The 17578-nt window shown below is 35.7% G+C and overlaps 1 protein-coding gene across 4 annotated transcripts in view; it reads left to right on the top strand.

The window, feature by feature from the left end:
• FRYL (FRY like transcription coactivator) overlaps nucleotides 1-17578 on the top strand; it is a 140879-nt gene that overhangs the window by 64994 nt on the left and 58307 nt on the right. For all 4 annotated transcript variants that reach the window (XM_064486813.1, XM_064486817.1, XM_064486821.1 and 1 more), the window contains 12 exons: nucleotides 814-1009; nucleotides 1641-1765; nucleotides 3298-3355; nucleotides 5585-5676; nucleotides 7581-7753; nucleotides 9409-9569; nucleotides 10112-10222; nucleotides 11069-11223; nucleotides 11492-11591; nucleotides 12746-12914; nucleotides 15639-15898; nucleotides 16253-16393. In XM_064486813.1, coding sequence (XP_064342883.1) covers nucleotides 814-1009; nucleotides 1641-1765; nucleotides 3298-3355; nucleotides 5585-5676; nucleotides 7581-7753; nucleotides 9409-9569; nucleotides 10112-10222; nucleotides 11069-11223; nucleotides 11492-11591; nucleotides 12746-12914; nucleotides 15639-15898; nucleotides 16253-16393 — 1741 coding nt within the window. The remainder of the gene's footprint in view (nucleotides 1-813; nucleotides 1010-1640; nucleotides 1766-3297; nucleotides 3356-5584; nucleotides 5677-7580; nucleotides 7754-9408; nucleotides 9570-10111; nucleotides 10223-11068; nucleotides 11224-11491; nucleotides 11592-12745; nucleotides 12915-15638; nucleotides 15899-16252; nucleotides 16394-17578) is intronic.

Genomic DNA, 17578 nt, shown 5'->3' on the forward strand with positions numbered 1-17578 from the left:
TCCTTGATCCCAGTGGAATTTTGGTGTTTGGAAAGATTTGTGGAATTGTTCCAAAATACTTTATTGGTCTAATCTTTCAAGACAGAAATTTGACAGAAGCCTTAAAATTGTAGATTTTTTTTAACTCTGCAATTCCATTTTCAGAAATTTACCCAAGAAAATAATCAAACTTTTATTATAATTAAGCACATATTCAAATGTATAGTGTTGTGTGTAATAGGGGAAATTTTTAATTAACTAAAATATCCAACAGTGAAAGTTAGACTGTGTAAATCATGATAATCTTTATCATATAGCATACAGTCATCAAAATGATGTCATGGAGTATATAATTTACATGGAAGATGTTTAAAATATACTTATATATTAAGTATAAAAAGCAGGTACAAAATAAACCGTATTTTATTTTTATAAGTTAAAAGATCTATATTCATGCCTTTATATACATGTATTTGAATTGAAGATGTGTAGAAGAATATTCAGTGCTTATTTTGGTGTAGGATGAAAGGTGATTTTCATTTTGTCTTCACTTTTTTTCCCTACACTGAGTGTTTATAATATGTAATAAAATATGGCCTGATAAAATATTAACTGTGGTCCCAGAAGTAATAATGTTAAAATGACCCTGTAATATATTATAATTTTCAGTGTAATATTTTATTTGTTATATCTTATTCCACAAAGATTTAGCAGTAGTAATAAATACTTTATGCTAGCCATCTCTTCTAAATTGATAGAAATTTAGCATTAGTTAAAAAAAAACTTTTCAAAACATGTTGTATTGTTTGCCTGTTTTTCTTCTTCTTTGTTTAGTAGCCCCATCAATGCTAAGAAAGTAAGTACCACCACAAGCAGTGACTCGTACGTGGGCCTGTGGAGGAACTACCTGCTTCTCTGCTGCAGTGCAGCCACATCCACGGCATCCTCAACATCTGCAGGTTCTGTGAGGTGCTCTCCTCCCGAGACACTGGCGTCCACCCCCGACAGTGGCTACAGCATCGATTCTAAAGTAAGTTTTCCAGACCTGCCACTGAATCTGAAGAGCAGCATGAAAGTACTGTTTAAAATTTCTTCTTCAGGACAATAAAGTAGTTTGACTGAAAAGTGTATTAGTTACTCAGACCAGTACTAAAAATAGTTCAAGAAATCCCATTGCTATTTTTAGGGATTCTTAGTTATAATCAAAAATATATAAAGTTTTTCTTCTAGAATTTCCCTAAATTATGTAGTGGTACAAATAACTTGATAAGATCAGTCATATATTCTTCATGGCACGACACCCAGTATCATCAGGTGGTTGAAGGAAACTGACAAATCTTAACACCTACGTGTCTAACTTTAACACTGATGACTCTTTTAGAAGCAATTTTTTTTACTCATTTTTATGGATCAAAAGAAATGGGCTGTTGGAGAGAGTCTGCCTAGTATATTATGGTGAGTATCAGTAAGAAATAAAGAGACCCATAGATCCCATTTCTGTTAACAAACTTGCAGTGAGCCATTGGGTGAATTTTGAAGCTCCCTTCATTCTAAAATGTCATCTATCCATTATTCTTGACCAAATATTGTTGAAATGTCAGATTATTTAGTTGGAGGTATTATCATTAGTGGCTGCTATAAATACAATATTTTTTTTCCAGATTATTGGCATCCCATCCCCTTCATCCTTGTTTAAGCACATAGTTCCAATGATGCGCTCTGAGAGCATGGAAATCACAGAATCCCTTGTTCTAGGTCTTGGCAGGACCAACCCAGGAGCTTTTAGGTAATTACCTTTATATGTTTTCTCTAGGCACTAAAATTAAATGTGTTTACTTGGAGAGAAACTGAGGTAGAGTATTTGTTTTTGTTTGTTTGTTTGTTTTTTGAGGGAGGGGTAATTGAGTATTTATTATCAGGATAGTTGCATGTCAATCCTGACATTTACTGGTTAACTAGTCATGTAACATTTAACAAGTCATTTAATTTATTTGAGCCTTTATGTTCTCATTTTGATTGAGTAAATAAGATTTACCTTATTTTCTTCAAATAATGATTATGAAAATCAAATATATATTATATATAAATATGTTCTAGAAAATATGAAATGCCATGTAAAGCTTTAATATTTTCTTACCTGACTTATTTACATAGTGATTTTATTAATTTATTATCTTGATCTATTGCTTAAAACTATAGTTTTCTTCTCCTCCTTGTTCAAGAGAATGCCTATTCTTAAAAGAATTATTTATGTACATACTTTATATCATTCTTGATGTTTTTGATAGTCATAAAGCAAATTCTTCACTTTTGCCTGAGAATCTGCTTTGTTACTGTTTGCTGGACCCTGAATTTATTCTTTTGAGGCTGTCCTCTATTGATATGAGATGATGTTCGATGTTTTGTCTCCAAGATACTGTGTACAACAGAGAACAGCTTATTAAATTGTAGTACATGTGTAGGTATGGAATAGCATTCATTATAAAGGAAGTTTTGGAAGATTATTTTATGACAAATAAATACCCTAGTGTGCTAAGAGAAAAAAATGGGATATAAAAGTGATCTCAATTTCTTAAAAAACAAATCCCCATAAATGGAAACAATTCTGAGGTAGATACTTTAAATGTCTGCAGTAGTTTCTATAAATGATGTTGTGGATAGACTTTATTTTCTTCTTTTTTCTTATATTTTCCCATCTTCTACAATGAGTACATTTGAATTTAAAATCAGAATAAAAGCAAAAAAAAGAGATTATTTTCATGAAGTTCATATCCTTTGACCATTAATTTCATTTATAAAAAGGGATAGTCAGAAATGAGGTCAAAGATTAATGTACGAGGATATTCACTGGGTAGCATTTATGATAAAAAAATTAAAATTTAATGAATCAATAATAACTAAAAATTGTTAGGAAAATTTTCATGTCCAGCCCAATACTAGAGTATTATGAATTAATTAATGACATGTGAAAGTGATTATGCTAGTGTTAAAAAAAAAAAGGATGCTATCTTATATGTGTTAGGGTTTCAACTATGTAAAATATATGTAGGCTGCAAAATGATTGATCAGAAATCTTGATAGTATTTATCTCTACAAATTAAAATAAATGGCCTACACCATTTTTTCTGTCTTTCAAATGTTCTACAGAGTGCATGTGTCATTTCACAACCAAAACAAAGTGATACAAATTGTGTTTGAAAAGTAGGATTAAGGTTAACACTTGTCAGTTTACATCATGTTAATATTTATATATTTCCCCATGTCGGATTATATCTGTTTAGCTATTCATTAAAAGAGTGTATATAATGTTTCTTCTAGGGAACTAATAGAGGAATTACATCCCATAATTAAAGAAGCCCTTGAAAGAAGGCCAGAGGTAAGCTGTGTAGTTTTCTATCATTAAATATTTATTTGGCAAACACTTAAAATTGGCTTCTATATTCTATATAGTATAACAAAAAGTTAGACATCCAGAGGTAAATAGTAAATAAGTCTAGTGCAGTTTTCAGCATTTTTAAAATATGTAGACCTCTTTTTCCCCCCACAAGAGGTCTCACAGAAACTCATTCTGTAATACAGATGTTAAATTGCTATATCTGCAGTGAGGAAGGTCAGAGCCCAGATGGGGTCAGCTAACCTTCTCTGTCAGTAATCAGATAGTATTTCCAGCATTGCAGACCATCCTGTCTCTGTTGCAACTACTCAGTTTTGCTGCATAGACAGCTAAACAAGGGGGTGTGGCTACATTCCAACAAAACTCTTATTTACAGTTTCAGGGAGCCATGGGCAGATCTGGCCTAAGGGCTGTATTTTGCCAACCTCAGATCTAGATCTCCAAATCTACATATCAGGTTCTGAGCAACTTTCAGAAAAGACAGGTCCAGAATTATAACAATGGATCACGCACTCAAATAAAGTCCTAGGTAAAGGACTGTGTCAGCTACGGAGAAGAAAGTTTCTGAGTCGGCCTGTGGGGTAAGAGGAGGCTTTATAGTTGAAGCACTGACATGTGGGGTGAATTTTTGAAGCACATTCCCCAGGGGACAAACAAGGGAAAGACATTCCAGGCAGAGGAACAGCATTTGCAAACTTTATTTAAAAATTTGGACATTGCAAACTTTTCTTTGTGATTATGTTATGAGGAAACTGATTGAATGTTAGGCTGGAAAGCAGGAAAGGAACTGTATCATGAAAGGCAGCTGGTTCCAGCATTACCCAGCAGACCAGTGGTCCCCGTATGGCAGTGGAATCTGAGAAATTACCTGGAGAGCTTGTTAAATAAAAATCACAGATTCCTGGGCCTATTGAGTGAGAATCCCTGGAGCAGAGCCAAGAAATCTATTTTTCAAGCACCTTAGATGAGTCTGATGGAAGCATTGAATGAGAATCACTGCTATGAACGTTGGAGACCTGCTGAGGAATTTTAGCGGGAGGGGGAGATGACAACAGCTACTCTTTTTAGAGACCTTAAAACAGCCTCTCTAATTCTTCACTCCTTTTTTCTAATTCAGCCCTGTGGGGTAGTAATAATATCTCCATTTTGTAATTGATTAGATTTCAGAATGATCGTGTTAGTTACAGTGCAAAATGATTTATTAGAGCGAAGTAGAGTTGCAAATAAAATTAAGTAGCAGTATTTATACTTAGGAATTTCAGGGGAAAAAGTCATCATAGCAAGTGAATAGATACATACAGTATATTCTGAGAGCATTAGATTCACAATCATTCTATGGAGACAAAATGAAAACAGGTTTACTAAAACTTTGCAGAAGTCCTGAAAGACTGTTAGGAAACCATTTCATTCAAAATGAATTGCAGTAAACTTCATGAGCTAAAAGAGGCCATAAATTTAATAAATTGGTTGTCCACAAATTGGCCTGCTTTTGGAAGGCAAAAAACTGGATTGTGGACATGGAAGTGAGAGATTAATTTTTAATTGCTCTGTTACTGTGAAAATTACATCATAAATGAAATAATGAGACATAGAAGAAAGTGGTAGATTTGTGTGTCACCAGTATATGAGTTCCTGCTAGAAGCAGAATCGAGTTGAAATGTTACAGCTATTATTCTAGGTGTTAATACTTGGGCCCTAGTAAGACAGACATATTTATTCATACCATAATGATCAAAGAAATTTGTTTTCATTTGTATTTTTGTGTGTCAGAATTAATTGTTAAGTGAGAAACTATGGCATGAGCAAAATCTGCAGTATTTTCCCTGACATATTACTGGAAGGATCTTAGGGATTCTTTATCACTCAAAGGGAATAGTTTACTAACTGCTTCAGTTCCTCTAAGGTTGTCAGATTAGCAAATCTGACCTAAAAGTACCTGTAAAGTAACTGTAGAATTTTATTTTCTCCCCTCATAAGGGTTGTCACTGCGTAAAATGTCATGTGATTTTATTTGGCATGTTACTTTCAAATTCTCTACACATACCTTCTGATGCAGTAGCCACCAGACTGCTCGAAATCTACATTGTGCAAGCGAAATAATGAGCCCCAAAGTCTAAGATATTCACATTATTCTTTCCAAGTTACACAGCAAGTTCTCTGTCAACTTCCCTGAAGGGTTTTTAATTACTATCTCTACTGTCTTTGGAATAGAACATGAAACGACGCAGGCGTCGAGATATTTTACGAGTGCAGCTGGTACGAATATTTGAACTGCTGGCAGATGCTGGCGTCATTAGTCACAGGTCAGTATTGGATTTTGACTTTTTAAAATCTTGGAATGATTAGGGAACATAATATTTTTTGTCTTATGAAATACATAAAAAACAAAAAATCACCTTTGCAACAACAACAAAAAACTCTGCACCACTATAAACATTTCCCAAAGATGCTCTGGTCCATTAACCCATGGCTGAAAAATGTATTGAAGATCTGCCCCTGGTACAGACTGCTTCAGGCAAAAATGGGGTATAATGTTCCTATGATTGTGATATTTATTGGGATCTAGTAATCTAAGCAAGTAGATAGCAGCTTTTTCGTTGTTGTTGTTGTTTTGGTTACTGATTTAACTGTGTCTTACCTTGTTCTTAAGATCTATTTCTTCTCGAGTTGTAAAAATCATATGTTTAAAGGCTAAACTTCATAAGGTTTATAAATTTATTTCAATAAACTGTTAATCTATCATGCTGGGAAAAAATATGAAATCCAAAACCATAATTCCTGTTTCCACTCTTCACAAATAAAATTGTAAAATCTGAAGTTATTGGTAAAGTAAAGGCATCTTGACACTGAGACCACCCTCTCAGGGAAAATTCTATCAGATTTGTGTTGAGAAATAACTATTTCCTTAGGTGGGTAGAGGTGTTGCCTGACCATTGAAGAAAGAGAGGGGAAAAAAAAAAAAAGAATCTGACCATTTCCAAAAGAGGTAATGGTCTTTTGCGCAGCGGATAGCGCATTGGACTTCCAAAAGAGGTAACAGAAAAGAGATCCTGAGGGGAAAAAAAATTAATAATAAAAGAAGTGTAGTATTGTTACTTTACCATTTGTCCTAATCATTTATTTCTTACTGTGCCTTACACCTTTCATATTTAGCATCAAATGCTTTTGACAAGTGCTTGCAAAACACAAGTTAATCAAACAGAATTTAAGCCATTGATTTACTTTTCTTTTACAGTAAATGAAAAGCAAATGAAAATAAAGAAAAAAGAAACATAGCTTTTTTTTTTTGTCCTCCGCAAAAATTAAACAGTGAAAGATAGCCAAAGTGACTTTAACACTTGCTGAGCTTAATGAAAAAAAAAAATTAAGCTGATACACATCTGAATCTCTTTTTTTTTTCTTTTTTGATTGCTTTTAATGTAATGTTAGTGAATGAGGAATCTTTGAATGTTGTTGTTTTGGAGAACTGCAAGATGTTGGCATATTTAAAATTGAACCACAAAAGCTGTACTCACTTTTGAGCAGTAATGGTTTTGAACACAGTTGCGTGTTTTGTTTTTGGATTTCTTTTCTTTCTTTTTTTTTTTTTTTAAAGAGAAATCAGTGTAAAATTATCAATATTATGGACTTTTAATTTTCTTAATTAAGGAAAAAAAGTTGAATTCTCAATGGCAAGAAAGCACAGAGATCTTTTTTTGTTCACCCAGTCAATCCTAGGGGCCTGATGCGTAGTAGATACTCAGTGAGTCTTTTGTTACATGAATGACCGTTTTATTCTGGGCCAGGTGACAATCTACCAAGTTGGTTTCCCAGCCACTAAGAAGTCATACTCAGATTTTTAAAACATCGTTTTAAGGAATGAAGGGAAAAATTTCATCATGAATTCATTCAACATATTTTTATTGTTGTGGACTGATATTTTTAATATACTGCAGTACCATTGTGATTCCTCTTACTTTCATGTTTTAGGGCATTTATTAAAAAACTATTCACAGCTGTTTAAAAATTTTTTACTTTTAAAATGATACATTTTAGAGGTCCTTTTCAAATATAACAAGGAAAACTTAACCAAATTACTAAAATGCTTTGAATTGCTTACCATGACTCTGCAAAGTTTAATATATAGTATCCTGATTTATATTATTAGGAATTTATTTGGACGTAAATTATAATTTTCTTTACTGTCTATTTTCTCCAATACTTTCAGTGCAAGTGGTGGCCTTGATAGTGAAACACATTTCCTCAACAACACTTTATTGGAATATGTAGATTTAACTAGACAACTCCTAGAAGCAGAAAACGAAAAAGACTCTGACACACTGAAGGATATACGATGCCATTTTAGTGCCTTAGTGGCGAATATCATCCAGAATGTTCCAGGTATGATTTTCAGTTCCTCAAATTGTTAATGAATATTAAGGGGCCATCATATTTTTTTCTCCTTCTGAGGTTTTGTAATCTAAGTGGACAGGCACCTTGTGAACATCTCAAAAATATGTCAGCATAACATGGATGGCAAGAGTTTGTTTTACCTTTGAGTTAGTGTCATTGACAAAAATTAAAAAGCAACCCAAAATAGATTTTCAGTGATAACCAAGACTAACAAAAATTTGAAGAAATCAGTAGGATAAGCGTTTTGGACAAATTTGTTCCAGACAGAATGGACAATGAACATAATGTTCCAAGTTGTAATTGAGAGTAGAATTAACAAGATATTTTTAAATAATAGGAGAAAGGTGTAGGCATAGATGTAGAGTGTAATAAGGATACAGTGTGACTCATTGATTCCTCTAACAGGTATATGCCTGTTATTGTGCACATACTATATGCCAGGAACTGGTTTAGGCAGTAAGAAGATTAACATTTGCAATTTGCATTTTTAAAATTTTTTTGATAATTAGGTTTATTTATTTATTCATTTATTTTTGGAGGAGGTACTGGGGATTGAAGCCAGGACCTCATGCATGCCAAGCATGCGCTCTACCACTTGAGCTATACCCTCCCCCTGCACTTGCATTTTTAAAAGCCTAAAATTCTTTACAAGTGTAAAAATGTGGTTATAGCCTTTGCTATACAGTGTAAATACAAATATTTCTTTTTCTTTCTGGGAAAGAATTAAAGTTATTTTGTTACCTTAAAAGTTATATGCCAGTGAAAAAAAGTATATGCAAATAGTTGACTTTTCAAGATAAGAGCATGGGTTGTATTTTATAGAAGGGTCCTGTAAGCACCTCTTAGGCACTTTAATTTCAAGTGCAGGAACCCTGTTTTGAACTTTAGGGATAAATGGTGCTATGTAGTGGAAAAGGGCGTTTTTTCCTCTAAATTTTCTGATCTGAAGCTTACTAATGTTAAGATATAATTGTCTACAGCTTCTACTTTGGCTCATTACGATACTGTTGAGTTTCTTCAACAAGGATTGATGCAGAGAACTTGCAGAGTAGATTTTTAAAGTGGAAAGAATCCTTAGAAATCATCTAAACCACCAGCAAAAGGCAGCAGAATGGGTTTGGACCCCTGGCCTCACACTTCACTGCAAATAGGTCAACTCCCCTGTTGTGTGTGATGTATATCAGGATTCCATGTTACAATCCTTTTATAGCTGAAAACAATTTATATAGTCCAAAGCTCTCCCTTACCACACCAAAATCCAGGGTGTGTTTGTGATAATGTTTTGGCCAAGGTTACCATGTAGTCAGCAACAGCCCAGGGAGAAGCAGGGTCCTGACTCCCAGCTCTGTGCCAGCCTCCAGGCAACGTGACTGCCATGAAATCTGCTTGTCAAGATGCTGTGTTTCACATAATGCTGCATCTCATGTAATACTGTACAACATGATGACGTAGATTGCAACTTGACATAGACTGCAACTTTGTTTCTGTGATTTACATATATGTAAATAATTTCTGTTTATGGCGTAGGTCAAAATGAAAACTTCTGCTTCCTATTTTACAATATCACATTCAACAAAAATGAGTTGACATGCATGTTAAAAAAGAAATGGAAATAACTTTTTCCACCTGTTTTGTATTTACAGTGCACCAGAGGAGGAGTATTTTTCCTCAGCAGAGCCTTCGTCACAGTCTGTTTATGTTGTTCAGTCACTGGGCGGGTCCTTTTAGCATCATGTTTACGCCCTTGGACAGATACAGTGACAGAAATATGCAAATTAACAGACACCAGTACTGTGCACTGAAGGTATTTACTTAGAAATCTTATTTCTTTTTTCTTATGTTAAGAGTAAAATTTTTTTTGTCTCTCGGTGCCTGGTGTTATAAAAAGGATAGGATTTCTTCAGACTACCTGAGAGTATTAGAATATATATTTGCCTGCTGTATTCAAACACTTATACTGTAAGTTCATTTAAGTACATAAATACAATGCAAAAAAAGTTTCAGAATCTACCGTAATTGGAAGCCATTCTCTTAAAGAATTGAGGATTGCCTCAAAGAAATACCTGTTTCTTTCCTACTTAAATACTTTCTCTTGATCTTTTTTTCCCCCTTCTCTTCAGTACTGTTCAAACTCCATATCTGATTTGGTATCATAATATTTACTTACTACTCATAGTAAATTTCTTAGTTTCAAAAATTACTATTATGCTTTTCTTTATAAAGAAAAAAATTAAAGATTTTTGTGGCTACGTAAGCATGAGTGAAATATTCTGCTGCTTCTCATTAAGCAACCAACATTTAACCTCTTAAATGTTTTAAATGTAATTCTAATATTATTGTTTGAAGGCTATGTCTGCTGTACTATGTTGTGGCCCTGTTGCAGATAATGTAGGACTTTCATCAGATGGCTATTTGTACAAATGGTTGGATAACATTTTGGACTCTCTGGACAAAAAGGTAATTATGGCAATTCCCTTAAAATTATATAATAAATCGTCACTGCATCTTTTGGCGTTATTATATGGCCCACTGAAAATGTCTTCTTAAAATAAGATAGGTTAGAATTATATGCAAAATGTATCAAATTAAATTGGATACTATAGTCTAATAAATTTCTAATTCTTAATGTAGTACTCATTTGAATAATTTTAATTTCTCTTTTATATTATGGGATTAATATAGTAGTGGGTGTATCTCCCACAGATAGGGTTCTATGTCTATAAAAAATTATTGATGTGGAATACAATGAGCTCCATGGAAGAAATATGTTATTTGCTATGTTTAATTTAATTTTTGTGGCCACTCTCCAATTAATCGTTCTTTCTTGCGCTCCCTACTTCTTGCCCACCTTACCCTCATACTGTACACATACACTATATAATTTAAAATAAGGCTTAAATTTTCCCCCCACATTTTTCCCCCTCAAAATAATTTTTCTATTGGGTTATCAAAAACAAGAATAAGGCTTGATAAAAATAACTGGAGAGGTTAATAACTCACTTTTCTGAAAGCACTTAATCACTGTTCATATTCATCAGCCACCTCCAGGGCTCCGCTGGAGGAAAGAATTGTGCCACTCAGAGTCTTACATAAAAAGCAGGAGACCAAGTATAATTTTTCCATGTCATTTTTTCTGCTGGCTGAATAAAATGAGAAAGAGTTGAACAAAAAAAAAGACTTGAGTTTTGTGATTAAATGCAATGAATATAAGCACTGTATAATTTTAATAAAAATATGGAGATATGGACAGTTAAATAATGTATCACTTTCTCTGTCCTGGGCAATCTTGTGACCTCGACTCAGGTTCATCAGTTGGGCTGTGAAGCAGTGACATTACTGCTGGAGCTGAACCCGGATCAGAGCAACCTGATGTACTGGGCAGTGGATCGATGTTACACTGGTTCCAAGAGAGTGGCAGCTGGCTGCTTTAAAGCCATAGCTAATGTATTCCAGAACAGGTACTCTAGCTTTCTTTTTTTTTTTTTTTAAAGAAAACATTTCCCTTTTGAACTCAGAAATAGTAAGACTCCAATATTTTCTTTCCTTAAGCTCTAACAGAATTTAACCAAATAAGGATAATGATCACCGTGCATCTGTTGTACCTATTGCCTTAGGGAAAAAAAACAGTCAGCTACATGCCTGCAGCCTTGCCCTTTATATCCTATTTATGAACTGGTGTGAAAAGCTCTAAGCATTGTTTACCTCACTTGTAAAATTTGTCCCTAGGGATTATCAGTGTGACACAGTGATGCTCCTCAATCTGATACTGTTTAAAGCCGCTGATTCTTCTCGAAGTATCTATGAAGTTGCTATGCAACTTTTACAGGTGTGTAAACAAATGGTAATTAAAATATTTTTTACTCAGGATTTAATGAAGCACAGCAACCTATTCTTGCCTTGAAAGTACACTGATATTCAGCTTTATTTGCTATTTTTTTTTCATTTTTTATGGAAGTGTAGTTAATTTACAATGTTAGTTTCAGGTGTACAGCAAAGTGAGTCATTTATACCTATACATACATACGTATGTTTTCTTTTCCATTATATGTTATTACAAGAAATTGAATATAGTTCCCTGTTCAGCTTTGCCTTTAATAGTGGAGTATGGTATCTATTCCTAATTATCATTAGAAATAGAAAACTAAGATCATATGGGTGATTTAAGTCTATAAATAATGTAAACTATTGAGAAGTGTATTGTAGGGGCTTATGTGTAATACCCCCTGCACTCACCTGTGTGTTGCCTCTGTGTGTGGGTATGTGAGTACTTACAAAAATTGTGTGGTGAGGGCCTTTGTGTGCATTTAACTACTTCTGTTCAGCAGGTAAGAATAGTGTGAGTCAAGTGTTTGAGAGTTAACTTACCAAGCATGGATATAAGATCATCCACTGATAGTAGGATGTAGTTCTTCACCCTCTTAACCAAGGGTTAAGACTGGGATTCAAGGAGATGCTGATTCTTCCGGAGTTTGAAGCAGTACTGGGGCTGGTAGGGACCATCTTAGGAATTATAACCTAATGTCTTAATTAAGAAGAAAGTTGAGTAGTGTAGCTCTGTGTGTAGTAATGTCAAAAGAACCTTTAGCTTATATTCCATATTTAATCTGTGATTAACCAAGATAGGTTTGAAGAACTTTTTTCATGTATACGTGTTTTTATATAGTCAGAGTTTTGAACTGGAAAAGTGGTAAATCTTCTTCAAGTAATTGTATGTTAAATTGCTGGAGTTATTTTCAGACTAGGCTACTAACCCACATCACTGGCATTCAACACAGGGAGTGTAAGGCCTTGTAAAGAGTTATAGATCTTTTATAAACATTTCTTGGAATTAGAAATTAGCATCTGAAAAACTTTGCAACATATATAGCTATATAACTTTTAAACTGGAATATTTCTTAGGAGAAGATTTTACTGTTTTAATTAGAGCTGAAATTTAGGGAACCCATAAAAATCTTAAATTGATGGATTGCATTCCTGCAGATCCTGGAACCGAAGATGTTTCGCTATGCTCACAAATTGGAGGTTCAGAGAACAGATGGAGTACTCAGCCAGCTGTCTCCTCTGCCACATCTGTATTCCGTTTCATATTATCAGTTGTCTGAGGAATTAGCACGGGCATATCCTGAGCTAACTCTCGCCATGTTCTCAGGTATGACCATTGAACTGGTTAGTAGTTTTTCTTTAACAATCATTTCTAAAAATCTACTTTTAGGAAATTTTAAATATATGAAATTTGAGGTTGAATTAATACAAAACGTGTGTATATAAGAGACTTTTTTCCCTTTAATATGAACTCTTAACACTGCTCTACCAAGATACTGAGATTTCCTGTTAAATCCTCACAGGGATTCTAACTTCAATCTCCATCCTCGGCTCCACCCCAGCGAAGGGTGGGGGAGTAGGAGGGGACTTCACAGGCAATTTTTTAAAATATTTCTGTAATAGACATAGGACTTCCTGAATCTTCTAGTATGTGGCTTATCTTATGTACTGGTCTGCCTTTAATAATAAAAATGAGAATGATTCCCTCTAATCATAGGGAAAGGTTCTTCACTGCCTTAAGTAAAACTGTCGCTAGGATCCCACGTTGCTTTTGGTCCAGTTTCCTTTCCTTGGGGCCAAAAAACATTCCTGCCAGGAGTTTCTAAAACATAGGGTCTGTGTGTCAGGCAAAATGTCCTATCTTCCTGGGTCTCCCAGGGCTCAGAGTTAGGACAATTTGGGATTCATCCAGCTTAACCTTCTGCCCAGGGAGCATTGTTGCAGATGCCCGCATAGTGCTTTATCCTTTAACTGAAAGGCTTTCATTATAACACAAAAGACACTCAGCTAGTTCTTCTGCTCTTCACCCGCAGCAAGATCTTGTTCTAGTCTGGGTACTAGAAGTGCGCCCAAACTGGCCTCCAGCGGATAACAGTGTTCCGCTGTGGATCCTTTCATCTGGGCTTGAGACATCTTTATGCGTCTTTCCACAGTGCTTATTTCAGAGGTGGAGGTAGTTTGTTTCCTATCCCTAACTGACTGAGTTGGGGAAAAAAACAACAATTCAACTAACATTCAGTGTTTAAAGCAGCGCACCTGTTTGGTCTGCCCCAGTAGATGGCAGCAATCACGCCCCCTCCTCTCCCCAACTGCCCCTGTCTTGACAACCCTTTCAAGATGGACGTGGGTGGTCATCAACACAAAGTAGTGACCACTGTGAGTGCTTATTTTGCTGCTGCTAGGCTTCTTCTGGAGGTTCCAGCACAGAAATCAGAGGGGCCCAGCTGGATCTCAGAGGTCATAGAATTGGTCAGGATGGCAGTGGGTGCTGCCTTGGCCCCAACTCCCGTGTGCATGTACTCTCCCCCGGCCAGGATCCCTTCATTCAACTGCTTTCAGAGTTCCTGGGCTAATATTTCATACTCGTGGCAATTATATCAACCTACTCAATAGAAGGGGTTCTTGTAAAAAGTTAGAATTGAGCATAAATATGTGCAAGGCACTGGCCTGAGCAGTGTGTTTAATTTGCACAATAACTATGACACAACTACTTTTGTTACTTTCTTACAGAATAAGTTGAGAATCAGAGGTTGACAGGTAGACCCTGGGTCAACCTGTATGTATGTGATAGAGCTGGGATTCAAACCCAGGTGTGTGTGATTCCAGAGCCAAGTTCCAAATCACTGCACTTCCATAGTCAGTCCTTCTAATGAGTAAATAGGTTTAAGACCTAGTGGGCAAAAGGGGGCTTGAGGAGAAAAAAAGATTTTTACTTAAAGTGGTTCATGGAAAGTAAACAATATATAAAAACTCATGGGCTTTGGAATCAACCTTGCATTTTAAGCCTCTGCCACTTGATCATTGTCTGGCATTGGGTGGGTTGTTCAGACTGTCCACCTCATAGGTTTGTCATGAGCATTAAGTGAGGTGAATGTTAAAGTAACAAGCACATCATAGACATTTCCCCTAGACAGAACCAAAATATGTGGGCTACTTCATTTAAATTAATCCATGTATAAAGGTTGCTTTTTATGTTGCATTTATTTATTACATTTATTTATTGTGGTAAAAAGCACAATTTACTGTATTAATCATTTTAACTGTACAGTTCAGTAGTGTTAAATATGAAACAGATTTCCAGAAATTTTTCATCCTACAAAACTGAAACTTTATACCCACTAAACCATAGCTCCCCTTTTCCCAAACTTCCTCCAGCCCTGGATTTGACTATGTTAGATACCTCATGGAAGTGAAATTATACAGTATTTGTGGCTTTATGACTGGCTTATTTCACTTAGCATAATGTCCTCAAAGTTCATCCATGTTGTAACAAGTAACAGGATTTCCTTCCTTTTTAAGGCTGCATTGTATTCTATCATATGTATATACCATATTATGTTTATTCATTCATCTGTCAATGGACTTTTGGATTGCTTCCATCTTTTGGCCATTGTGAATAGTGCTGCTATGAGCTTTATTGTGCAAATATCTCTTCAAGACCTTGCTTTCAGTTCTTTTGGTTATATACTCAGATGATATTTCTGTTTTTAATTTTTTGAGTAACGATTATGTTTTCCACAGCAGTCACACCATTTTACAATCCCACCGATAGTGTACAAACATTTATTTTTCTTAATCACCAAAGATATTTTATGTAAAAAGTAAGAATTTGATATGTGTTAGCTGTTATCTTTATGATGTCATTCAAGGTCAAATTTATTAAAAGGAGAAACAGTGCTCATAATTCTTAAATGTAATAAATAAAACCTGGCTTGCCATTCCTTAAGAATTAAACAATTAAATTTTAAATTTTTTAAGTTAATTTAATTACAAATCAGAGGAAACCAGAATTATATCAGTTGTTCTCTCTTTGACCTGTTTTTAATTACAGAGATAAGCCAGAGAATTCAGACAGCTCACCCTGCTGGGAGGCAAGTAATGCTGCACTATCTGTTACCGTGGATGAACAACATCGAGCTGGTAGATTTAAAACCTTTGCCCACAGCAAGGCGACATGATGAAGATGAAGATGATTCCCTAAAAGACCGAGAACTTATGGTGACCAGCAGGCGCTGGTTACGAGGAGAAGGCTGGGGATCCCCACAAGCCACCGCCATGGTTTTGAATAATCTGATGTACATGACGGCAAAGGTAAAATGGGTTTTGTATTTGCAGTTGCTGCACAGAATTACTGAGTTAGGAGGAGTAAACAGGTTAGAAATAGATGGAAGAGGTTAGATAATGCTGTAATAATCAAACAAGTGTATGTTATAAATAAATTCCTTTCTTTAAAAAACTTCTCATTGGGATATATATGTTTTGGAGGGAGGTACTAAAATCATGTGACTAATGATACTTCTGTTTAGATTTGTTGATTATTCCTCTAAAGTGTGGAAAAGATTAAAGCTGTCAGTGAAAACATTGTTTTCTAATATTTCATGATGTGACGAGTTTTGTACTGAATACAGTCGTTACTGAAGAGTGTCTTGTGTATCTTGCATCTAGTATGGTGATGAGCTGGCCTGGTCGGAGGTGGAGAACGTGTGGACCACACTTGCAGATGGCTGGCCAAAAAACCTGAAAATCATTTTGCACTTTTTGATCAGCATTTGTGGAGTGAATAGTGAACCAAGCCTCTTGCCTTATGTATGTGTTCAAGTTCATTTACTTTTTTTTTTTCTAAATATATACGTACACCCAGTGTCTTATGTCAGAGTCTGGGCAGCAGTAGACCAGCAGAGGCAAAGCAAGGGCCAGGATGAGGACAGTCAGGAACTAGCATGGATTTATTCGTTGATTCACTTAACAAGTATCATCTGGCTTTACTATAGGCCAAGTGCTCTTCTGTGTTCTGGGCATTATAATCTGATGGATGATTCAGATTTTATTCTTTGAACCTGCATCTAATTTATTTAATGAATAAGTTAGTAGGTTAATGAAGTACAGTCATGGTAAAGACCACGAAGGAAAACTGCAGAATCCTGAGAGTGAATAACCTTGGAAGCACCTCTGTCTGTGGCATTAGAGATGATAGGGAGCAGATACCACAGAATTGAGGATGTTGATAGTCTTTTTTAATCAGGAGCTGGCATTGGGATATTAGAGCAGGATGGGAGGTGAGAGCTCAGTGCCGAGGTAATCATGTCCTGAGGCTTCTGGAAGCAAGGGAAGGCATGATGAGGGATATACAGAGAAGTGTATAACAACCTTGGCCTTCAAGGGGCAAACAATACTTAAATCTGCTCGAGTTAAGGTTACAATATGAAAGTATCAACCATGAGGGTTAAATTGAATATACGCGCATGCACACAAACACACATGTGCATTTGTAGCTGTAATTATCAGTCACGTAGTAGCATCTCCATGGTAGTATTCCCAGGAGACTACCTCTGCAGTGTTGCCCTGGAAGTTCTTACAGATCCTCCTTTAAAGGAACCATTGAATAGCTTTGCTTTACACAGCATTTCCTGAGTTAACTTGATGACAGAAAGCATTGTTCTGAAGGCATGTCACAGGATTAATCTTCATTGAGAAGCATTGAGAGAAAAGTGTGTGTATGGTACAAAGCAACATGATGCCACGTGACCTCTCTGACCACATGACCTCATTTTCTCCCTCAGGCCCCCTGCCCTCCAGCCACACCATCCCCATCACTGTCCTGCTCTCACACCAGGCAGCCCCCCCGGAGGCCCCATCGCTTACTTTCTTTTCGCTCCCCAACCCGACAGCCAAGTTGCTCACTCCAGCATCGCCTTCAGGTCTTTTCCTCAAATGTCAATTCTCCTTGACACCTTTGCTGGTCGTCTTGTCTAAGGCTGCAAACGCCCGCCC

Source organism: Camelus dromedarius, chromosome 1 (assembly GCF_036321535.1).
Source record: "Camelus dromedarius isolate mCamDro1 chromosome 1, mCamDro1.pat, whole genome shotgun sequence".
Classification (NCBI taxonomy): Eukaryota; Metazoa; Chordata; class Mammalia; order Artiodactyla; family Camelidae; genus Camelus; species Camelus dromedarius.